This window comes from Passer domesticus, chromosome 4, assembly GCF_036417665.1.
Source record: "Passer domesticus isolate bPasDom1 chromosome 4, bPasDom1.hap1, whole genome shotgun sequence".
NCBI lineage: Eukaryota > Metazoa > Chordata > Aves > Passeriformes > Passeridae > Passer > Passer domesticus.
Window position 1 is genome coordinate 58,305,446 of NC_087477.1, and position 25,353 is coordinate 58,330,798.

General features: G+C 36.7%; 1 protein-coding gene across 12 annotated transcripts in view; it reads left to right on the plus strand.

Annotated features, from left to right (window-relative positions):
• Positions 1 to 25,353, plus strand: part of FRYL (FRY like transcription coactivator) — a 157,397-nt gene that overhangs the window by 43,675 nt on the left and 88,369 nt on the right. For all 12 annotated transcript variants that reach the window (XM_064418204.1, XM_064418206.1, XM_064418207.1 and 9 more), the window contains one exon: positions 19,304 to 19,503. In XM_064418204.1, coding sequence (XP_064274274.1) covers positions 19,384 to 19,503 — 120 coding nt within the window. In that variant the 5' untranslated portion in view covers positions 19,304 to 19,383. The remainder of the gene's footprint in view (positions 1 to 19,303; positions 19,504 to 25,353) is intronic.

A 25,353-nucleotide genomic window follows, 5' to 3' on the forward strand; every position in this document is an offset into this window, starting at 1 on the left:
ACACGAGTGAATGATCTCGAGGGAAGGAGGCTCCTGTAACAGAATGCTCAGGATCAATTGCCTGGCAGTAAGAGGCTGCCTGCCTCTCTTGGGCATGGATGGATATCTCAGCTGGATCTTTGACTCTTGCTCTCCTGTCTTTTGCAGAGAAGCCTTTTTATATTTGCTCATTTTTCCTCTGTGTGACTGAAGATGGGGTGGGTTGGGTATTTTGGGGTTGGTCTATCTTCCATTATTGCTAAGCATTCATACCTACTTGTGTACTTTTTGCCTGCCTTACCTATTTGATGTCAGCAGTCTGTATTGTAACACCTTCCATGTAAATTGGGCATTAAGGTGGGGATGCTCATTAGGGAAGTGCATGTATCTAGATTTTTACCAGTTGTAATTAGCTAAGGTTATATGCTGTTTTGTGCCTTACTTTGGACTTCTCTGCACGTAAAGATGGAAAATGTGGAACTGTTATTTAAAACGAAATTTTTTGGAGGATTGTTTTGGGTGAAGTTCTTTGTATTAATTTTTTAATAAAATGCTTGCGTTGTAGGAAGTACATTATATGTTGGGATATACATTACTGATCTTCATCAGACATAGATATGCTAGAATGAGCTTCCCTTTGTGAAATTCTTTCTATGAAAGTGATAGACTTTCTGCTAAACCCATAACTACATTCTGTAATGATTCAAATTGCAGAAGAGAATGCTGTTGAAAGGAGAAAATGCACCAAATGCAAATCACTCTGTCAGCTACTGTTGCTGGAATAAACTGCCTGCTCTGCATGGACTTCAGGAAAGCTCCAGATAAACCAATTGCAACAAGCCATATCAAATACCCCATTTCTGCTGACTGGTTTTTTTTTACAATTTAGCTCTGATGCTTTTGTATTTGAAGGGGAAAGGTTTAGACATTAGGGGTTTAATAGCATTTAAGAGATAACTGACACAATGACATTTATTTATTTGGAAAGGTGGCTGCCAACTTTTTTTTGCTATATTACATCCTGTGTACATGTAGTTAGAAGTTTTCCACTCTACAGAAGTAAATGTTCTTCCTCATTCCTATACAAGGAGTAATGATGCCAGTCAAAGGGAGCTGTTAAATTCTGTTAGGTACAGTGCAAAATAAAGAGTCTATTTAAAGAGGAAAAGGCCATTCTAAATCAGAAAGGACACTCGGAACCTAAAGGAAATTGGGCCATGCTACTGTAAATAAGAATTAAGTTTTTGAACTCTTAACATTCCCAGTTGCCTGTGTGAGTGTCACAAACAAAAGTTTATATTAGTAGGTCTGGTGGAAACTACATTTTGTGAGATTTCAAGGGAGTTAAATGAAACATGATGTGTGTAATAGGCTACCAAGCTGCAATAACAGAAGTAAATAGAATGTTAAGGCATAGGATTGCTTTAACTGCTTTTAATATTAGAATACTAATTATTGGAAAATTAAGGTACAGAAAGAAGTAAACATTTTATCATTGAGTTTGCTTTGATAACTCTTATTAGACAAATCCAGGAGTCTCTTATAGACTGATCTAGAAGTACTTAAAATACAGTGATGGTCAAAAAGCTAGATGTGAAAAGTGTTTCAATACAGTTACAGAATGACGTGGTTTATGAGTCCTTAATTAATTTTCATCAGAATTTAAACTTGATGTCCTAAGCAGGTATAGTTAGAAAAATCAAGAAAAGCATGATGTGTAGATTATACTTAGTTCAGAACAAATTCTACTAATGAATATATATGTAAATATATTTTAAATGCTTCAAAGTAGTAGAAAAAAACACAGGCCTGGGAAACGTTTTCCTCATTCTTTGCCTTTTCTCATTCTTCGTCTAACAATCAAGAAATCGAAAATCCAAAGGAGTACTTTTTATCAGACATACGTAGCCTCAGAAACAGGCTGCTAAGAGTTTAAAAAACAGCCATTTCAATCTTCAAAAATAAAATTTTTAATTTAGAACATTAATATTTATAGGTTTCTTGCTCAAGAATTCATTTAAGTTCTAGAAGCAATTAATTTTATAAAGAGATCTTAGGAAAGCATGGGAGGTATAAATAACTCCTGTGCTTCTGCCCATCAGGCACAGCTGGCATGTGATTTGGGGATATTTTCAACTATGTTTTTTGAAGTTTTCTTTGCAGACAACTGGTACTGACAAAAATAGTGGTCTAGAAAGATATACAAATGCCTTAAGCCCTTGCTAATCAATGCTAACTAATTATTGGATATTTGAAAGAATTGTTACATTTGTAGTGCTATCAAAGTGGTGTAAGTAGCTCTGGGGGTCGTTCATTTTCTTCCTTTTGCTTCTTTTATTCATCATCCCTGTTTGCTGCCTTTGTTCACACTGCTGAACTAGAACTGAAGATCTTCAAGATAGGAACAGTGATGTTTGTGAGGGTGCCAGGGTCAGTGGTCAGTAACACTCAGCAGCTCTTAGTGCAGCCCATGTTGGGCTTAGAAAATTGTGTGTCTGACATCTCAGTGGAAACCTGCCTCCTTTTTCTCTCCAACATCTTGCTTTGTGCTGGCTGTCAGCAGGACATAGCAGCTGGGCCAAAATCACCAGATTTTTACTGTTCTTTCAGCTACAAATGAGGTCTTGTCCTGAAAAAAGAGAGGCTTGCAACTGGCACTTCATTTTTATGACAGCAAAGTGAAGAAAGAAAGAAGCTAAGCCAGGGGTACTGAGGTTTGGCTGAGAAGTTCAAAGGTTTTTTTGGTAGCTGTTTGAACTCTGTGTCCAGAAACCCATGATAGACTAAGCTGGGGATATTAAGGTGGAATCATACATTGTTCTGCTTGTAAGGGTATTTTCATCTTTAATCTCTCTCTCTTCAGAAAGTAACTGGGTAGGAAAAAAGGAAAGACGAAGCCAAAACATTGAAATAACCTAGCAGAAATGCATGGATGGCAAAGATCTTGCAGTCTTTTTATCTTACTTTTTTTATTCTTAAATAATGATTTTAAAACCCCTGAAAGAGTACTTCAAGTTAGAATTTTTCTTCCGTAGGAAAAATTAAAAGTGTATCACTAATTCTGAAAGAGCTACCTTAAGAAAACTGTGAGCAAGTTTTCTTAAGGCCCAAGTTTCACAAATATGGCAAAAGATGCCCAAAAGGAAAGTGATTTCACTGTTAGAAGTTTTCCTAGTATCTATTGGCATAGTATTGTTCAAAGGTTTATTTGAATAATTTTTACTTATTTATTTTTAATTTATACTTCATGCCTATTTTTATGGCCACATTATCCCTAAAGACTTTGCTGTAACTGGAAAACTGGAGTGCTCATCTTGGAGAAGACAAGGAGAAATAAGAACATAATGTGTTTAATCAAACAGGGGAGAGGGTGGCAGGACAGAGCCTGGGAGGTCCTTGGCATTGGTTCTATATTATTTGAAGTAAACCTGTAGGCTTTCACCATCTGAAATGTAGTAAAGGGTATGAATTATGCTGCCACTGAGCAGAAAAACTTTTTGAAGCGTATTGAAGCTGAAGTTTAGCATCACTAAAAGTCAATCTTGGTGTGCCAAACTGGGGTCTTGCTGTAGATTCAAGTCTTATAAAAAAAAAAAAAATAGTATGCACTGCACTTCTTATTCTGAAAACCTAAAGTGAGGAAGTACTGTGTCCTTGGTTAACTTTAATTTAGATACTGTTTTTTAACGTGTTCTTGCACATTTCTAGTTTTTGTATCTCTTTCCTGCGTGCTTACTTCTGCTGAGACCATCTACCTCATGGTGCTGAGAAAAATTATGTTAAGTGCTTGAGAATTGTTTGCATTTTTTAGACTGAGGTTATTAGGACTGACTGCCAGAAAGTGATTGTGAATATTGGACAGGTTTAGCTATTTGGGACTGAGAGAGGTGACAGAGACCCATGAGGTGTGGCTGTGCCATCCTTGCATGATTAAAACATTTCTGTGTTCTATGGTGGTGTTAATATGTGACCACGCAAACGTAAATACCACATCCTGAAAGAAAAAGATGAGCGAGGAGCTCTGGATGTGAAACTGGCATTTCCAGGTCACTGGCCACGAGTGTAGCTTGGCAGAGGGCAGAGCTTGTTATCGTTTGTGGTTTGCAGTTGGTCTCCTTCCAGGTGTCAGGACTGCAGCGCTCCTGCTTTGGGGCCCTAAAGCCCTGACAGAGCTGTGCAGTCCCACCGTGCCCAAACTGCACCTCTGCACCTGTGCCTCCCACAGGCTGGTCTGTTGTTCAGCTCATCTGTGTTTTATTACTGGAGAGTCATTATTGAGGTAGTGTTTTATTAGAATGGATACACAATTTGCCTGTGTAACCTCAATATACTGAGGAAGGTTGAGCTCCAAAACCTTGATCAGAGAGTCTGAGATTTCCAGGGTTATGTGGGAATAACTGGGCAATGTATAAGATCAGTTCTGTTAATAGTATACCTGAGCAAGAATGAAGAAAGTATTGCTCCATTTAAAAAATAATGCTGCCAATATATTTATATATTGCAACTTGGGAGATGGCAGCATTGACTACCTGTCTGTACTAATTCTGGTTGGAAACTTAAGTGACCTAATTTTTTTTTTTTTATCATGTAGCAGTAGTAAGGAGCCCTACAGATTATCACACCATTATTTGTTTTGTGATATCCTCTACTAGGAAATTTCACCTCTCTCTTCCTAAAGAGGGATGAACACTGGAAAAATTTTAAAGCAGAAATGTAATAGTTTATTATCATTTTCCCTGCACGTTCCTCATTTTTATATTTGTCATGACCTGTGTAGTCTTCTAAATATCATGCAAGTACTGCTGTCATTATTGGCCAGCCATAGTTGGTGTCAGCACATGCAGTTAGATACTTAGTTCCTTTTCCAGCCTCAAAACATGGTAGTGTTTGAATGACTGCAGATCTGAATGTAGCTATGACACAGTTGTCTTACCTCCTTAACAGGCTGCTCTCTTTAAAATATGGATTGATATATAAACATGTTTTTATCCCTGTCCATCGTATTGTAGGCCGGCATATCTGTTTCTTTGCTGATAGACTGTGGATATTTTCCATGTCTTCCTACACAAATACAAAACCTACTATTTAATTTTTATTGCAAAACAGTGTTGGAAATGCTATTGCAAGATTGTATAAACTATGTAGCGGATCTAAATGTGATATCCTGTAAAAGGGAAAGCAGATGTTATTTAAAATGTGAACTGAGAGGAGCAAAGCCTATGTGTCCAAGAGGTCCATCCAGGCACTAGGATGGGGGATGCTCAAGGTGTCTGTCCAGCAAAAAGGCACTACAATGCTTGTGTCAAGCTATTACATCTGTAATGTATGGTCATGGTGTGGGAGTCAGGTGTAACATTCTCCACGTGTCCTGGGCTCCTTTTCAGTTGGTAATGGATTTTGGAGCAGCATTTTTGAAGTTGTCACTGTTCAGTGTGCCCATCCTTCCCACTTTTGTGAGTCATTACAGGATTCTTTGTCTCCAGATCTGGGTGTGTTGTGAAACTGCAGGTGGGTGCAGGGGGATCTCCATACCCACTGAGCCAGGTGCTGTTCATGCAGCCATGCTGAAAGCCCCACGTTCCCTGGTGCCTCCACAGCCAGAACTTCCCATTCATATCAGCCTCAGCCTCTCAGTTACAGTTCTTTGCAACGCTTTTTAGGACTTAAAAGAATGTATTGAAACCAGATAAAGGTTTTTGCTGTGGAGAGAGCAAACTACTTTTTGAAGTAAATTATTAGAATCAGCTAAAAACTTTAAATGAAAGTTGAGGGAAGTAGGAGAAAAAAAGGGTTTTTTTCCCTTGTGATGCTAATACATGCAGCTCGAATCTTTTAAATGACCAATTTAGCCATGTATTTTGGAGTTCCATGGACAAGCATATGACAACCTATTTTTACTTCAGATGTGACTAGTCTCCTCCCTTGAACTGACAAAGAAGCTGTTAACTCTGAAACCTCGGTGTGTTTATGGTGGCTAAGAATAGCTCTGCATGGCTCTGAGTATTGTCTTCATGTAGAAGTCCAGTTTGAGTGCTGGACATGTGCATGCTGGGTTGGGATTTTTATAGGTTTTTGCTATGCCCTTACGCTTCGTCTGAGGACTTAAAGCCCTGAAGGCTGTCATCTGCTTCCCTAAGGAATTGCATAACTTGGGATTCTTCCTGATTTAGTTTACTTTTATTTGCAGTAAGCATAGATAAATTTAGTCAGAAAGTCTGATTAGAAATACAAGTGTCTCATGCTTATTCTTTAAAAAAAAAAAATCTAACTAGTGTCTCATGTGAACTCAGCACTATCTTTTGCTGTTAAAGACTTAAAAAGCACTGAGAAACCTCAAAAACTTAATTATAAAAAACCCACACATACAAAGCAAATTTGGATAAGTGTCCTAGTGAACAATCCTAAATGTTCTATATATTTGTTAATTTTTATATTCATAAAACTTTTTTCTCAAGAAAATAGGTATCACAGACTATCAATAAATTAAGCAGCTGACACTGCTCTTTTTCCATAGAATTTGATGATTGAAGGACTTGGCTCACGAGAGCACATTTGATAAACAGGAAAAACACAGATACCTAATTTAAAAACAGAACTTACAACAGCATTATAAGATGTGTCTATGCCTTCGCAAGGAAATTTGTGCTGTAGCTGAAAAATACACAATCTCTTCTATGTGCTAATAACTCTTTGGTAATATCTGCTGGGAACTGAAACTCATTGGAGTTGAATTTTCAGAACAGCTGATCCCCTGAGTGCAGAGCAGAAAATTTCATTCAGGGAAATTATCAGATTTTTTTTATAGTTATATTTAGGTAGTTGCCTGGATGTGACAAGAAAAAGGGTTTTGTTTTTTTATTCCTCAGCAAAATTACTGTAAGAATATGCTTTTGAAAAAGTTGGGTTCACTTTTTCTGTTTTTCTCCCTGTGACGTGTTTGTGTTAAATGTGGCAGATTGAGTTAGTCTGGTATATTTTTCTTTTCAGCTCATATGTTCATATGGAGGATTACCAGGCAAAACTGACAGAATCGGAGCGTGGAACAGTTGTTCTTTTCTGAAATTTGTTATTAATGCATGAGACTTTTTTTTATCCTCGATGTGTGTATCCTTGAGCATATTCCAGTGCTGGATTGTATTTGTTTATTTCTTCTCTTCTTTGCTTTTTTTAATCCTTGTGTATATATACTTAACAAAACATTTGGTATCAGAAATACTATTACAATATTTCTGAGCACTTCACTAGACAGTTATTTACAGACGTGAAGGTGCTCTCTAAGTGGACCCAGTCTGGGCTAATGTGTTGGTTTTTGTTGTTTTTTTTTGTTTTTTTTTTGCTTATTTGTTTTTAATGATACATTATTTGAAGTTCTTGGTTGCTTTATAACTGATGTTCCAGAGTCCTTTTCCGAAATAATATTTTAGAGCAAAACTGCCAGCATTCATTACTTTCTTACATTTATTCAGGAAAGGTATCAATTTGACACTAATGAGGATAATTGAGGATAATGAGCATAATGAGGATAATGAGGAAAAGTTTTTCCCTCTTTGAACTGGGAGCTGGAAATGCACTCTTCTCACAAGGAAAGAATAAGCAGGCAGCGAAGTGAGAGAAGGTTAAACAAACTACCTTGGGCTGTGCTCTCCAAGAGACCTCTTTGCAAAAGCTGCTGGCTTCTGACACAATCTTATTTGGACATAAGATTAAGCGTAAATTCATTGAGCATTTTGATAATGTTTTTGTTTCAAATACAGTGGACCAATAGAGTTTTTTATATCCTTAAGTCTGCAAACTGAGGATATGAAGTTTTGTTTTTACAGAGAACTGTGGATTAGGAAAGATGAGATAAGGTATTTAAGTTTCTGTTTGCTAGTTAACATAGGCATGCCTGGGTCACTTTGACCTTGTTACAGGATTAATTTTTTGTGTGTGGTGTATACCTATCTTTTAACATATTGAAAGGAAATAAAACATCATCACAGGTGATACGTTTGCAGTGACAACTGTTAAGAGTGTCTCTGCAGCCTGTATTTATGTGTATGCTGCTATATGTTGTATTTATGTGTATGCTGTTTGCTGCTATATCCTTGCCTTAGTTTTAGATTTTAAATGCTACTTCTTAAAACTTTAGATTTAGTTTCTGTTTTTCTTTCTCTTCCTGTAGTTAGCATACCATAGAAATGAATTCTTTATGCACAGTAGGTTTACTCTCATCATTGCTGTGGAAATCTGTGTTTCTTTAACTTACAGATCAGTGTATAAGGAAATCTGGAATAAACACTAGTGAATAAAATTCTCTTTCCTTCTCTAACTATTCTTTCACTCCCCAGGCCTAACTAGTTTATCTTTCTACTGCTGCCTTTGCCTCCCTTCTGCATTTTAGTTTAACATCATTTAGCCAAGCATTGATTTAATTTTATTGCCTTTGTTAGCTCATGCTTAACACAGGATTCAGGGCATCAGTGTGTTTCCAGGCTGGTGCAGCCTTCAATTTGATGGCACAAATGAGTTTCTCTCTTAGCAGTAAATGTTCTGTTCTCTGCCCCACTTCCCTCACCCCATGGGCTGTGCAGGGCACACTTTCTGTGCCAATCAGAAAGGTCATGAGTGCATGCAAATTTACCAGCATGCCCTTCCCTGTTGCTTGAAAAGTTGACCATCAGGATCTGGCTCTCACATGGGAGTCTATCAGCCAGGAGAGGGAATGATGAGAAACCAAACTGCCCTCAGCAAGCTTAAATTTGCTCTGCAGGAATCTGCATCCCCCTCGGAAACTTCTTCTAAATAATAAAAAACTCCAGGAGATTGAACTGAAGGAGAAATAACACTAATGAGTTATGGCCTCTCAGCCATTACATGAATGCACATACCGTCTAAAAGCATGGTAACTGACTGGTATGGTGGTGACCCTGAACTTAGAAGCCCCATGAAAAGCAGGGAATAGTACTGGCTCAGACTTCGTGGGGACTCAGTTTACATTTTCCAGAGTGCAGATGGATCAGAAGAACTTAACAGAACAAGCCAGTGTTATGCAATTCTCTCTTTGCTCTCTATATTCAGTGAGAAGTTGATGTCTTTGTTCCTGTTGCAGAAATAAAGTTAAATAAAAAATAAGCTTCAGATACTGCCCTTTAAAATTAATACTGTAAGCTTTTTTTTTTTTTGGCAAGTTAATAATTCTGGAATAAATTACTTCTGTGTTTGCATCGTTAATGAAAGTATGACGTGCAATGCTGTAGAAGCCTAATGCTAATGAGGATAGGAAGGAAAGAAACAAGTTTAGGGTTTTCTTTTGAGGGAACACAAAAATTGTGAGTGAATGTTGATAGTTACATATGTTTGTTTGTTAAAGTTCAGTGTTTTGAAGGAAGCTGAGCTACCAGGGTGGATACATACGTTCTTCACTTGTGCTATGCAAGGTACTTTGACAGTTAAGGGCATGTGAAGTCTTCACAAGGTCTACTGGGAAAGGAGATGGAAGCTACCAGCTCTGTGCTTGGGGTGGTATTGTTTCTCTGAGAAGTTTGTAACTTGATTACAGAACATTTTTCGAGCAGTAATTCCCATATTAAAGTCTAACTTGCTTTATTATATGTGCAGCTTAAAATTGAATTCAAGGCTACAGTTGTATAATATGTCAGTACAAAAAGAGCATTTCTGAAAACTACTGTTGGGAATTTTACTTGCAGCCCTGAACCTTTACATTCCTGCCATTATCCTGCTTCCAAATGTGATGGATTATGTTTAGATTATGGACAGATGAGACTTATCCTTTACATTCTTTGAAGCTGATCTTGCATGAGAGCAGCTTTCTGACAGTGAAACAAAGCATGTTAAATAAATTAGTAGTTTGGAAGTATGCTATTAATTAAATCTTGCTCCTTTCTAAATAAGGATTGCTGTGAAATTCAAAATATTATTTTTAATTAAAGTACTTTATTTGAAGAAGTTTTCTATTCTGGCTGTTGTTGTAGAAAAGGAATTACATAAACTATATTTTTAATGATCTGACACTTTAATGGCCAGGATATCCTGATGGCATGCCGTAATCAAGAGTGACTGGGCAGGACTTGAGACAATTGAGTTCAAACTGATTTCCTCTTCCCCCTCCAGTTTTTGTGTTCTATCACATTGTTTTCCACTGTGTATGGTTTGCTCTTTTGGCATCTTGTGCTATCAAAATTAATTTTTAATTTTTCTTTTTTTTCCTGTCTGATAATAATCTACATGCATGGTCTACCATACAAGGCTCTGTAAAATGAGTCACCAAATGAGTTGTACTTCTTGCATATGCGTGTAGAAATTTCGGCCAGTATTTCAAATCTATTCGTAGCTGTTGTGTTGTTGAGGATTTTTTAAAATTGTATGTAAATTTATCTTATATTCATCTTAGTGATTTTTAAAAAGATTATTATTTAATTTTAAATTTCTTGTTTGCCATGGTAGGTGCTTGTGCCATAGGTGGGACAGTCTGTCCTGCTGTCAGACCCTACATTAGAATTACACAGCACTAGAGATCAGATGATCTTCAGCATTATCTTTGGAGCTTCTAGCAGCCTTTGATGCTGTCAATTCCAACATTTTCAGTGGAAAGAGGGAGCCCAGTAACAGCTAACAGTCTGTTGCTGACTGTGAGAAGCAGATGCTCCTCATACAGGATGAGGATAGAGGTTTAGAAAGAATGTTGAGTGGAGTTGCTACTTCTCACCTGTGTATAAAGGTAAGATGCCACAGTTCATAATGGCAAAGCCAGTAGGATTTACTTGGAGAAATTCGAAGCCCAGTTTCTCTCTTCTCATGTATTTGTGTTTACGAAAAATAAGTATTTAAAAATAATTTCCCTGATTTTATCTTAAATCCATTTAATCTTTCTGTCTGTTCTAGAGTTTCAGGAAAGAAATTGTATACCTGTTTTGTTTTTAACTTTTCAAAGTAGGGAAGGGGACTATAAGAGATGAAGTCCCATACAGAAATTGGAGTATTTGCTGCTTAGAGTTTGCTCAGCCATTAAAGCAGCTAGTCAAGAAGAATGTCTTGTTCTCTTCATAATGCTTCCTCAAAGAATATCTTCATATCTTCCTCAAAGAATTTCGTACTGAATATTAGTACGAAAAAGGGGTAAAAGAGCAATGTGGCAGAGAATATAGCAAAAAGTCTTCAGAGGATTATGGTGATGGGGAGTTTAGAAGGTAAAAAGACCTTTCAAGGACATTTTTGTGTTTGACACAGGGGGAATTTACTTTATACATCCCAGACAATGGTTATATGTGTGGAAAAGATGCTGGAGAAATTTTCTTCTAAACTGAAAAACTTGTGGTTTGTTTGAGTTGGGTTTTTTTAATAATTAAAAAACATCACTTTCAAGTTTGATGGAATATTACTTCCCTTTTACTTTTTCTCTTGTGGGAGACTGGTTGCATTTCTAGAAATTTATGCCAAATGAAAATCTAAAAATCACATTTTAAGAATGAAAGTGACAGAGTAGTGGAGAAGAAGGCTGCCGAATCTCTGGAAGGACTCAATTACTTAGTTATGAGGCAAAAATCAAAATCTGAGGGTCATCTGTAGCAGCAAGACTTCTAAGAGCTTGCAATCTGGCCCAGATACCTAGAAAACCAGATATCGCCACACAAGGTTTCATGCCTTAGAATTTCTGCTGTGTCTTTGTGTTGGCAAGGAGTAATGTTTCTGTTACCATTCTTGCCTGTGTTTGCAGAGTCTTTGAGAGCAGAAAACAAATTTCATGTGAGTACCTGTAACTAGACAAATTTACAGCTGCTCTCCCAGTTGAGTCAATTTTCCTAAAGAAAGAATGTTCATATTTGCTGGTTGTAAAAAAATAATCTTTACAATAAAACTTCAAAGATTTCTGTGAAGATTTTGTTCTGTGGGGATGTTTTTAGTCCAAGTGAAAGCTCAGCTGTCACAGCACCAGTTCCCACAATAAACTCAGAAATACCTTTTATATTCTCTTTCAGGCTATCCTTTGTGTTACAGCCATATGGTTAATTAACTATTTGTTGAAATTAATTTATCTTCTGTTTATTGATGCAGCATTCATTTATGTTTCTTTGTCGCAGAGTTTGGCTGAAATTAAACATATCTGAAACTCCTTAGAGAAGTTTTTAATAGGGAAGTGTTTCTGCTGCAGAACTAAAGTGTGAGTTCTGATTTAGACATGGAGGGGAAGTTATCAATACACATAAAACTTCCTCTCACTGAAAGGCTGGACTTGGCTTTACAAACTTTACACTGAACCATACTACTGAACAATGCCACTTGTAAGCCTGTTTCTACTTCACAGGTAGGCAATGCATTAATCTTTTCATCGTGTGACATATCATAAATGCATGACATAAGTACGAGCTACAATTGCTGGTTACTTGATTATTTCCATTAGTCATTTAAAACCAGTAAAGAATTGAGAGAGGTGAGGTAAGAATTTGCACTCTGGGCTTAGTCTATGTGACATGTTAACAATAGTTCTTCTTTGCCTGTTGTGTAATTGGACACATGTACGAAGCCAAAATCTTTGTTAAACATCTTCCAAAGAAACTGTATACTGCCAACACAGAGAAGGAAGAGAGAATTCCATAGCTGGTGTTGCTGGATGAATTAGTTGTGTAGTCTGTATTGAAAATAATAGGAAGTTTGTGTACCATGAACTATGTATCCAGACTAAGGGATGAGAAATAGAGGAAGAAGTGCAGGTTTGCTTTCTTGATAATGTATATTCTAATGTATTCAAATTGATTTCAGTTTCTACTGCTGTGTTTGTATTTGTGGTGTTATCATTCAGTTCATGTGTATTATAAAAAGCAAAGGAATATCTAGATATCACATTAAGAAAATGTGCAGTCAGTTGCCCATGATAGATGCTTAATTTTGCTGTCAAAGACAGTGAATTCTGTTCACATTATTTAGGTTGTCTTGTAAAGTTACATTGCTCTGGTGTCAGGAGGCTGCTTTGCCTGTCCCTTGGCATTGAGTGTTTCATACCAATATCAAGATTAATATTCATATTAGGTATGGGTTTTTTTAAGGGCCTTGTAAGAATGCCTCAAAAAAGAGCATCTAGCAGAAACTCAGTTTCTTGGTCTATCTAAACGTATTCTTGAGAATAATTTACATAACCAAGAAAATCAGAATAGCTTTTGTATAAAAACAGATGTGCTCAAAATGCGTGTATATTTTATGAGTTTGTAATTTTTTTCTCTTTAATTGTATCTAGTAGCACAGTTTAAGATTAGTATCACTTTGCTGGTAAGTAAGTGTCAGTGAAATAAATGAGAAAATCTGGATAAATGCAGTATAATGCAGAAGTGTCTGCTAATTCTGCAGGACTGCTGAATCCAGCACTTGTGTGTTGCTGGTGAACCAAGGAGCCAGCCACGTGTGCCACAGTACTGGGTGTGCATGACATCAGCAGGGATTCAGTACAGCTGGAGCAGTGAGGCAGGGATGAATCCAGCTTTAGACAGGCTTCATGCACTCTCAGTAGTGCTACATAGCTGGAACAAAAACCAGTGAAGTAGACCTGGTTGTCTGCTGTGCCACCATGTGCTCCAGCAACCCGGGTAAACCACATCCTCCCATCACTACTGCAAAGCAAATCCAGGAGATCTGAGTGAAGAATGGCTCTTTCTTTGTATTTGCTTATAGGTTGGAGGCTAAGATCTGGAATGTGCACCTGTTACTAGAGCAGTGTTTGTTGAATTTCATCGTGTTCATAAAGCTGTTCACTGTTCCTTTCATTCAAGTCATAAGACTTTCTTTTCCACTGGTAGAAGCAAATAGACTTTGGAAACAGAAACCTAATGATCAACAGGACTTTCAGAATTGTGAAGTAATGATAAATTTAGTGAAGAAGTTGCTCTAAAAAACAGAGTCCTGATCAGGGACATGGGAAACCTAGGTTTAACATTTGGGCTCTATTCATAATTTGTTGGGATGATTCTAGATAGGTTGCATCTCTTTTGAGCATTGACATCCTTTTTAGGAAAAAAAAATTAATTTGGTAAAATAACTAAGATCTTTCATTGTGAAACACTCTTTACAATCACTACAAACAAGTTTCCATGTATATTAATATCATTTCTGTGTGGCAGGATAAAATGTTCTAGATGCTATCAGAGTAGAAGGCAAGGAGCTTAATTAAAATTCCCTTAAGTCACCACATGTAATATTTTTAGTCTTTGGAAATTTTTGTATTGTCAGTTGGACATGCAAACCCTATTCTGCAGCAAGTGTCACAGGAAATATAAAATACCTCTGAAAGTACATGTGCTTCAAAAATAACAGTAAAAAGCTTAATTGCTAAATGTGAGCTATGTAAAATTATCTACTACTTTAGCACTTAATTGTAAAAATAGCAACAAGAATATAATCTGCTTGATGAAAACTGCGGAGGCCCCTCAAGATTGTGTTGAGCATGTTTATTTTATAGTTGAGTACTTTATTTTAAAATGCTATAAAAGTAATTCCAGATGTGTTTTCAGGTATGTGAAAAGAGGGGAGATACCTGATGGAAGTTTTACTTCAGTCCAGCCATTCCAACTTCCTGAGACACAGCAGCAACTGAAGCCAAATTTCAGTTAAAGTAAAAACCATAAAAAACTTGGGGAAAAAGCACGTATAAAGTGCTTGGCTCGGTGTAAAGTAGTACCCAAAAAAGTCGGAAAGCTAAAAATCATAATTTTGTATTAGCCACAAAGTAAAATGGACTCATCAGCTGTCACTGGCTGAGGTGTGTTCATTATCTTTCAGTACCTGCTTTGTGTGTTTGAACCCTGAATAGCCTCATTGCAAATAGGATGCTACTTTATATCCTCAAATACTTGATGCATTTGGACTATGCAGAGAGAAACAGGATGATAAAATAGTAACATTCTTTATTGTCAAATTGAGTATTAAATAACCTTTCCTAGTTCTAGACACTCGTGTTTAACATGAAACAACTTTGTTTTTCATTTAGCATACATCAGGGCGTGTTGACTTTTGACCTAGGAGTGTGTTGTCTGTCTAATTACCCTTTGTATTGTTTTACTGTTCCTTGCAACTATCCAAACAATTCAGTGTGGCCCTAGCAACCAAACAATACTGTTTAACAAAGATTTCCTTACTGCATTGCTCCCAGATTTCCCACGTAGCAGTAGCTCACATCAGAGCAAACAAACAGGATATTGTTTCAAGTGAATAGTGTTCACTGTTCTCAAGTGATTTGTGAAAGTAGTTTTTTAGTTTTGAGCTGTTGCAAGTTGTATGGTTTCTGGTTCCAGATCTCATCTAAAGTTCTGTAGAATGCTTCATGTTTTGAAGTTTCCAAACTATGTTTGAGACTTACATTTTCTCTGGCAGCTAAGAGTAAAGAATGGCTTATGCTTTGATGGCAAAGAATAGCAGAAACAATTATTTAATCCTGTCCTGCAATGACTTTTTTTCCATTAAGCATATTTAAATTCATATAGATCCCTCTTACAATTTTATTGATTGCAAATTCATGAGTAAATGAATCCCACTGAATGTAATTATACCAGATAATAATGTTGTTTGACCTAGCTAAGAAATCTGAGAATAGATTTTGACTTTTCTTTAACAAACTCTTGTGTATTTACTAATTAAACAGTTGAGCTCCCTCTCCATTTTCCCTCTTACATATTTTTCTGTGTGTATTTAACTAAATTACTGGTTTTACAAAGCAGATAAAGCCATGAACATTGTCATATGCAAGACAAGAGTCTTGATGCTAATGTCAACCATTAGTACTATTGTGAATTAGAGTCCTCAGCAAGTTCATGGATGAAAGTAAATACCAATAATTTTTTCTTCCTTTTACATACTCATACATTTTAGCAAAACTAAGGTATTTGTAATACTCTCATGGCAGTGTTTATAATTGCTTCAGTTTGAGAGTTTTCCTTTGTTTTTTGACGGGGTAAATTCATTGCCACCTGGAGAGTTCGTGCATATGAGCACAGAGATTAGTAACATGAATGCAGTAGGATAGCCTTGACTCTGCTTTGCTGCTGAAAGAGTAAAAAGGCAAGCCCTGTTCCTGCCCTGACTCTGTGTGCTGGCTGGAAGGGATTGCATCCCTTGACAGTGCTGCAGTGTGTGCTGTCCAAAGGGGCTGTGTGAAACCATAGCCAGGGAGTGGGGTCCTTGCTGGTTCTGGTGGATGTAAGGCTATCCTGGCACCACATTTCCTTGGCTGCAAGGTTGTGACCTCTGCCTTGTACTGAAATTTCTGCAGCACTTACAAGACTCAGTCTGATTATAGTCCAGTTGCTTATTTTTTTTCTTGCCAGCATTAGGTTTTTGCCCAGTTTCTCCATTTCCTATGGTTTTGCTTGAGCCTGAGGAGGAAATTTACTTGTGTTTAGATCAGTGCAGAGAGCCTTGAGGTTTCATCCTTAGTGCGGGAAGCTGTTTTATAGCTTTGAAAGTTAACACACTAAGGTGGTCCCTTTTACTGAGGATTGAATTGCTAACATAAAGTAAAGATAGCACTTTAAAGATTATCAGCTCCCAATGTTTCCTGATTCTTAAATGACAGGGTTTTTTGAATGTAATCTTTTAAAATCTGAAGACAGAAATGTATTACGTAAACACTATTAAGAATTGTCTGCATAATTGTCTACATCTAAATATAGTTTGGGGTGAGGAGCCCAGTGGTCTTTCTTAGTTTCCCCAGAGGGCGAAAAGAGCTGGTTGAGTGCCAGCTCCTCGCTCTTCAGGAGCAGGAACTGGACCAGAGCTCTGGCATGTTCACTGCAGTCCAGATCATGCAGCAGTTGTGGCATATTCAGGAGGTAAGTCTGGAATGTGCTGAAGCTACTGCTTTGCTAAGTTTCTTCTGACAACACACAAGTAATGATATTCAAAAGGAGATTTAAACACTCTCATTTCTTTCCAGCCTGTTAGCGTTAATATGTCTTTTAAAATAAGACAGTCCAACTTGTCTGTTGATTGGAACAAAGCTTTAGCTTTCTTAGAAACTCATATTTAGGATAAAAGCAACTGCATATATTAGAAATATGTGGTATCTGTTGTGGGTCCTTAGCTACTCAAATTTCCGTTTTGTTTACATGATGGAGATGAAAAGAATGTTGTTCAAAAGCTGCATGTGGCAGCATTCTTCTCTTTTGCCTATCCCATGCTTGGTATTTCTGTTTGTTATCTGCTATGGCTATGAAGGATGTGTTTATTCCTTCTTTTCACCTCTTCTCAAATCTCTGTGCTCTTATTCTTGACACATTTTCATCTCTCTCATTTTCTGGACTGCCTTTGGAAACATTGACGCTTCAGGATGGCAAGAGATGCTTGAGAACATAGGCATTGTAAAGACATGATTTTTTTTTAAAAGTCCCTGTAATGTTTATGTTTCTGTACTGAAGGACGAGCCAATCATCAGATGGGGGATGAGAAAGAGTTTTGGATTGTAATCTTCCTTTTGCAGCCTGCACTTTGTTCTGTTTCTTAATGCTTTTGTGTACTTGCATGTAGTGAGCTTCTGCCAGAGGGATCTAGATCATGGCAGTGTCTGTGATATCCCATTGTCCCTGGCTGTGTGGGACAAGCTTCTCTCTGTCTTTTAGTGCCTCTGATACTGAGATCAAAGTGCTGGATTGAAGTGCTAGAGGATGTTTAGAAATGTTTTATGACATATGCAGTGTGCCTGTTGTTCTGGTCCAGGAACTCAGTTTTGTGACCTTGTGCAAGTCTTTCCAGCCTCAAAGAAAGGATTCTGCAATTTATGTTTATTTCCTGTTTTATGTAACAGGAAAAAATATGCATTTCTGCAGCTAAACAGCAAGTTTGTACAGTAGGATAGAGATTAAAAACAAGTAATGTGTAGTACTCACAATCTTATGCAAGGTAACGTTCCTTTTGGATTAGAAGCTAAGGTAGTTGGGGGCATTCACTTTTCACTCCTGCAGAATTTCTCACTTCACTAATGCATTTGATAAATGATAAATTTCAATGGAATTTGTGGGAGTCCGTGTTATATTATGTAAAATGTAACTTTCTGAACTGATAGAAGATAAAATAAATGGCCAATACTTATCCTGAAAAGATGTGATGTACCAACGTTTGGTCTCATGTTTTTTCATAAATTAGTTGAAAAAAACATTTGAGAAAATGTTGTGGATAATATTTAGCTTACAGGGTTTGCACATGTGAAAACTGAGATTGTAAAAAAATTTTCAGATTCAGCAAAATAAACCAAATGTGTCTCCTCTCAATTTACCTGCAGAAAGCCTTAAAAAAGCTTACCTAAACACATCACGAAATGTAGCAGAATAAAACAGATGGGAACTACACTCCCTGCATGACTGCCTTAGGAAAATAAAACCTTAATATAAATAGATAAGAATTGTTAATATCAATTCCTAATAGCAATTGAAAAATGACATCTGCAGTCATGGAATACACTAGGGAAATATCAGACCTCCTTTGGTACATTTGGGTCATTATTAAGAGGTGTCAACAGTTATTTTGATATATAGTGTGCAAGACAAGAATTGTAATTATCTGCCATGATTGTTTTGTGTATTCAGCCTCTGTGTGTGAGTTCTGAAACATGATTTTCAGTACTGCAGTTCACATTGCTAGCAGCTTTCTCAATAAACAGATGTTTTGGAATGCTTAGGGATTAAAAAAAAAAAATAAAGGTGGATAACTAGATATGAAGTTTGTATGTGACAGTTTTGGTATAAAAGCAAAAACCATTAATTCTTAGAAAATGAGACTGATATATACAGTGGTATTTGTATTGATTAATAACTATTTCTTACAAGGAACAAGTTTTTAATGTGAGACTGGAAGATCAGTTAGCATGACATGTCTAAAAAGGGTTTGCATTCTTGTTAGGAAAATCAGTTTACTGACAAAAAGTGCCAAGGAAAAAATTATCTTGGAGGTATTTGGACACCAAATAGAAAATGAACTTAATGGATGATCTATAAAATGGAATCAAGCAATGCTTCTCATAATATAAGGAGATAACCCTTTCCATTCAGCCTTCTGGGTTTTAGTCATACTTGAACTGAAGGTACTATATGTTAATCATGGTCATTGTAGAGCATTTTATTGGCAACAGAAGTGACCTACATTGTAAACTCTTGTGCAACTTAAGAGTAAAAATACCGACCTAACTAAAACAAATTCTTATTGTATGTTACGGTTAGTTGTTTCCTTCTCTTTTAGAGAATTTACTGTGTGAAAATAAGTGTATGATAAATGGGAAAATATAAAGTGACTGGCACCACGTTTAGAAGCTCTGCCTTATAGCTCTGTGTTTTTCTTGTTATTTTACCTTTAGCCTCCACACCAGCCAGCAGAGTAAATAAACGCAGAGTTTCTCCAAGTGTTGTTTCCACCTGGGAGAGGAGAGGCATCATCATGTCTAACATTACTATTGACCCAGATGTGAAACCAGGCGAGTATGTCATCAAAAGCCTCTTTGCTGAATTTGCTGTTCAAGCTGAAAAGAAAATTGAACTTGTAATGGCTGAACCTTTGGTAAGTCCTTTTTTTTCCATAGTACCTCTCAAAACGGTCTTGTATTTCCTGAAATAGGCTGATTTATCATATGTATGGTTACTGAAAAAAGCACTCCCAGATATTGTTGACTTTTCAAAGAGATTACTTCAGGAATAAGTAAGCTTCTGCAAACAGGATTGCTACCTGATTTGTTTTATTGACTCATGTCAAAACTGTCTACTGGTAGTTACTGGAAACAAGACCTCGTAGTGTATCGCTAAGGTCTGTGGAGTTACAAAAGGAAATAGGAACAACAAAAAATGTTCCTTCATTAGTACTGTGAAGTGTGTTTCCTGTCAGTGTTTCTTTCAACTAATACTGGGGCAATATCCTTTCAAGAAAAGATGTATTTGGTTTGTTTTCTGAAGTAATGATACTAACACCTGGAATAATATAGTAGTCTGCATATATTGCAGATTAAACAAAAAGGCACAATTCCATTGGTGATCCAGACTTTGTGGTCTTGAAATAAATGGTTTTGTTTTAATTTGGAAATTTCTGGGGAAAAAAACAAACCCAAAACAAAAAAACTCAAAACCACGACAAACAAAACCAACTTTTTTTTTTTTTGAACCTAGAAATTCACTGGGTGTGGTGCTGTGGCTAGCAGGCCAACTCACAGAAAGCTTCTGCTGGCAGCTGCTGCTTGCTGAAGTATTCATGTGCAAAACATACATACGTGAGCATTTGACCCCCAATTTTGAAACTTCAGGAAAAAGTTTTCTTGGGAAGCAGTCCAAAAGAACACAAAAGCAGGCCTAAAACTGTTTTGTGGATTATGGAATCATCTTCAACTACAACCATTAGTAGAAAAAAGGCTGAGGAAACTGAAAATTTTCTTTATACCTATTCTTTATTTATATGTCTGTATGCACCAGGCAAGTTTGCAACTTAAATATAACTTGTCTGTTTGTTTTTAGACATCCAAAAAAGTAATGTATACAGGAGGGGTTTATATAAGAAAGCACAGAAACTTGGTAGCAAAAGGGGCACATAAGTGATGAAGGGTACCTGGCTGAAAATGAGAGGAGAGCTGTAGAGGCAGTGATGCTGTGGCAGGAAAGGCTGGTAGCTCCTCTGTCCATCTGTGTGCCAAGTGCTGCTTCTCCAGCCCCATTTCCATCCATCATCCAGACAGGGACAGTAGTGCTTGGCCAGAGGGACAGACTGCCTGGTGCTGAGTTGGGCTGAAGAGGGCTTTTCCTGCAGACACAGCTAGTTTGGGAGTCAAATCTAACCAGAATAATGGGAGCAAGGCAAATATAATAGTCCTGCAGTTCACTTGTGCTGCAAAACTTTCCGTAGACCAGCTAAAATAAATCCTCTGTCATCAACCCAGGTTGTGTCTCCTTACCATGCTGTTGACTGTTAATTAAACACATGTTTTTAAATCTGTTAATCATACAAAATTGAAACATCTCACCAGATTAAAAATTAGAAACCCCATGAAACTAATTAAATAATTTGCTTTTCACACAAGAGTGATTCCCAACTCTGTTGCCTGGTGAGGTTTTATGGTGATTGCATGAAGACTACCTTAGTCAAGATTTTTTTACTGATAAGAATCTGAAGTCAGTATTTTATGTGTACACAGTGTGTCTAAAATTCTTTAGCATAAAGTAAGAAATTACAAATGTTACTTAAGTAGTCCTCTATAAAGGTTTTAAACAGTTTTATCTGGGTTCATTTGCTAAGCTGAATTCCTTTAAACAAAATGTATTTTAATGGAATCAAATGTAATTTATATGTACAGCAAGCTTTCTTTATTTTATATTGGTGGGTGAGAAGGACTGTATAGAAAACCAGCAAATTAAGAGAGGTGCCAAAAGCTGTGGAAAAGTGAAACAACCTGAGCCTGTATAACATAAAGAGGTAGAAGAGAATCCTTAAATGTCCCACTGAAAGGAAATACTGAAGTATTGAAGCAGCTTTATTTTTGTATGTAGAATTTAAGTACTGAACATTCAGTTCTAGTGTATGAAATTAAAAAAAAAAGATAAAAAGGCTGGAAGAGCACCAGCAAAGCACTGATTGTGATTGGATAAAAGGCTTTAATGGAAGAGTGGAAAGCCCTTTATTATTTTAATGTAATTTGATTTTGTGGAATGACTTGGCTGCAAAAAAAAGTATGAAGAATATATATAGAGTTACATAAATCTTTAGTGAATCTAGGCTGTTGCGTGAAGCTGTTTGAGAGAATTTAAAGCTAGACCAATAAAAATTAGGAACTAGACAGTTTTTAAAACTTGAACATGACAGTAGGGGAGCAAAAATTAATTAAAATATAAATTTTTAAAAAGTCACTGCAGATCAAGACAGCATCTGTAGGTGAGGTGTAGTATCGTTTTTGCTAAATGTATGGATTACATTTAAAAGTAACTGACTTGTGATTTCAAAAATTAACTGAATGGTTTCACTGGCTGTGATTTTTACCTTATTTGTTCTCACTAATTTAATTAAGAGTTCTCTGCTTGCAAAATTGTAATACCTCAGCATTTTCAAAGTTACAGGCAGAGTTTATCAGCAAATAGCAAATGCTTAAAATAAATGATTACATGAAAGCAGCAAGTGTAATGACAGGAAGGGAGATCATCCTTTTAGTGAATAAATGAAATAAAAGCACATTTTTTTTGCCAGCTGTGCTAAATCTTTTGGAGCAGTATATAGTTTTAAAGAAAAAAAAAGCCCAAGAGTAGTCTTGTAGCATAAAATACTCCTTCTCAGCTGAGAAGGATGACACTGAGGAATGACACCAACCTTCCCCAAATGTGACATAAACCATACCAGTTAAAAAGATTAGCAATAGACTCAATTATTTTGCATTTTGTCAAGCTCTGTGTAAATATGGAAGGTTAGAATTTGAGGAGAGTTTAACATGGTGCCACTAAGTTGATAAGCTGCTAACCTAAATTGTAGTTGTCTCACGTTGAAGTCACAACTAGCAAGAGTATTTAAGCCTGTTCCCAACACAAGCGATTTTATTCTGTTGTGGAAACACTACACATGGCTCAGACTAGCACTGTGCACTTTTGCAAGTCTTGCCCAGGTGCTTTCAAAAGTTTGTCTGAAGTAAAATTCAGCACAGTACTCTGCTTGCCCCTGGGGCAAGGATGCACTGCCCGGCCTCGGGCTGCAGGAGGCAAGGCAGCATCCCTTGTCTGGTTTCCTCCTGCATCTTGGTGCACAGCCAGAAGCACTCTGGTTGGCTGTGCCACCTGAGCCACCCTGCTGAGGTGTGCTAGCCACCAGAGGATGGTGCCAGGGAATGCTGGGGAGGGGCCAACGGGTGGTACCTTTTTCCATGGGTGCAGTTGTTTGCACAGCACATGCACATCCTGATCCCTGCTGCTTGCCATATGTTGACATTTCTCCTTTACACAATGGATGCAAACTGCTCTTTGCTTAATGCAATAGTGTTTTGGTTTTTTTTTGTTTCACTTGTAAAAGATAAATGTAGACCTTTGTTTTCATCTCTCTCTGAACTTCAGGAAGCCAGGAAAATAAATCTTAAATTATTAATTCAGTTAGAGTTTCCAGACCTTTACTTTATGCTGTTGAATAGATATTTTTAAATCATGTGGGATGACTGGAGCCATGACAAAGCAGAGGTAGAAGAAAACATTTAAAGAAACTACATTTTAAAGCCAAACAATTCAAAGGCCTGGATAAACCTGTGGTTGGGTTCAAGAGTATTATTTGGTTATGTCAGGTTTGTTTGGTCAGTGTTACATTAACTCTACAGTGTATTTACCTTTTAACAGTTAAGATCCTTAGTGCTGAGGAAACATAATAGAGTTGGTTATGAACTAGTATGGTTTTCATTCTTTCTGACCTTAAAATCTTAAACATTTGATATACAGAAGTATCTAAATTAGTATGGGTTATGGGAGGGAAGCTAAACTTTCAGAACTAATTTGCTCTCTTATTGACATGGATTTCAACTTCGTATAAAGACTCACAGATTATTTCACTTCTCTTTGATTTGTCATTCTTTTCTTTAGCAATTTTCAGGTTTAGACACATGCAATGGGTATAGTGAACACAAGGTTTCTTCACCTGTATAATAGTTTTCTAGTATGGTGGAAACATGGTTTGTTGGGATGTTGCATCCTAAGGAGACTTAAGGAGCTTGACTTTTCCCATCTTCTTACAGGAAAGTCACTTTTCCATCTTATAAGGAAATACTTTTCTACTTTTTCTCATTTAACGTGATACAATGTTTTTATAGAGTGGAACATTTCTTGTATTTCTGCTTTATAGATAAGCTAGCAAGTACTGTGCAGTTTATCTGAAAGCATAATACAGATAACAAGAATTCATCTATAGCAGGCATTTTTGTGTAAAGAAAAAAAAGAAGGAGGCTTGCTAGCTAAAAGAAGTTTGCCTTGGCAAGTGCTCTCTGGAGCTTTTAGTATATGCTTCAAAATACCAATTCTCATAACAGTGTTTTGAACAGATTTAACATGTAAAATTGCATGAATTTGAAAGAATCAAGAAAGTGAAACCTTTCCTCCTTTGCTTTTGAACAGACAATGAAAGAACATTAACTTTTACATCAGTTGATTAAAAAATAGAACTTTTTCAGAATATTCAATGCATTTACCTAGAGACCCATTTCTTAAAATATTTTTTAATTTGGGCATACTGGAAGTGACATAAATGGTAGTATTTTCCTAGATAATTAAGTGCATTTCTTTGGATTATGGAAAGTGAAAATTATTTGTGCATTGGCATCTATATTATTTCATATTGTACTTTCAGAGTGGGCAAGTGCTTTTTGCCTGGGCAGTGTTGAATTCAAGTTTTCAGAGCCTGTAATAGTTGCCAGATACTGCATTCTTTTTAACACCAAATACAGCTGTACTTACAGGAGAAAATGCCAGAAACTGTGCTGTATTTTCAAGATTACAATTAGGACAAGAAAAAATAAGTTGCCAGTTCAAACCATGGATTTGGGACGTGCAGCATGAATTCTTATCTGTTGAACATATAGGCTGTATCTTGCAGCCCTGCAAGTGTTAATCACCAAGCAATGTGGACTTTCTCAGTTTTTGTCAGCAGCCTGACAGCCTGGGTGTTGTCTCGTACTAAACTACCGAGCAGTTACTTTGTGCTGGGTTACAGCCTGTTGAGAGCAGACCTGGCTATCAGTATTGCTCACACCTTTTACATGCCAAACAGGCAAGTTAACTACTTGACTTACCTGGCTCCATAAAACTTCCCTGTTTGCTTACCGCAATCTAATGTGAACTATTAACTCTTCAGGTACATTTTTACTTTCCTTGTGAAAGATAACATTTTGGACTCATATTATCAAGTTAAGGATAATTTAATTTTTTTTTTAATAAGAGGAAATGCTTAGCAGATCTTTATATGTGTTACTGCTTTGCAATGTGCTCTTAAAGCTCTTACTGTGGCACTTGGGTTGCTGTAAATCAGTGACCCTCAGAGCCAGTCTACAAGAGTCAGTATTCTTTCTTCTTTTTCTTTTTTCTTCTTTTATTTCTTTATTCTTTTCTTCCCCCCTCCTTTTTTTTACTTGGTACCTGAGCAAGGTATAAAACTTGTATTTTGTATTTCTTGTAAGTGTAAAATTTTGTACTCTACACAGTGACTAGTAAGAATTACTGCTTACTATAAGAGTTTGTAAATGTTCTATTTCCATAATGCTTTAATCCTCACTAAATTATTTTGTCAAGAATATAATTTAATTTTGCTTTTAACAGAGCAGTACGTCATATGGTACTGGTAGCAATGTATATTGTAATAAGTAAAATTCTAGTAATATTGCTTTTTTGTTGTTGTTGTTCCTTACAGTTACTTCAAGTT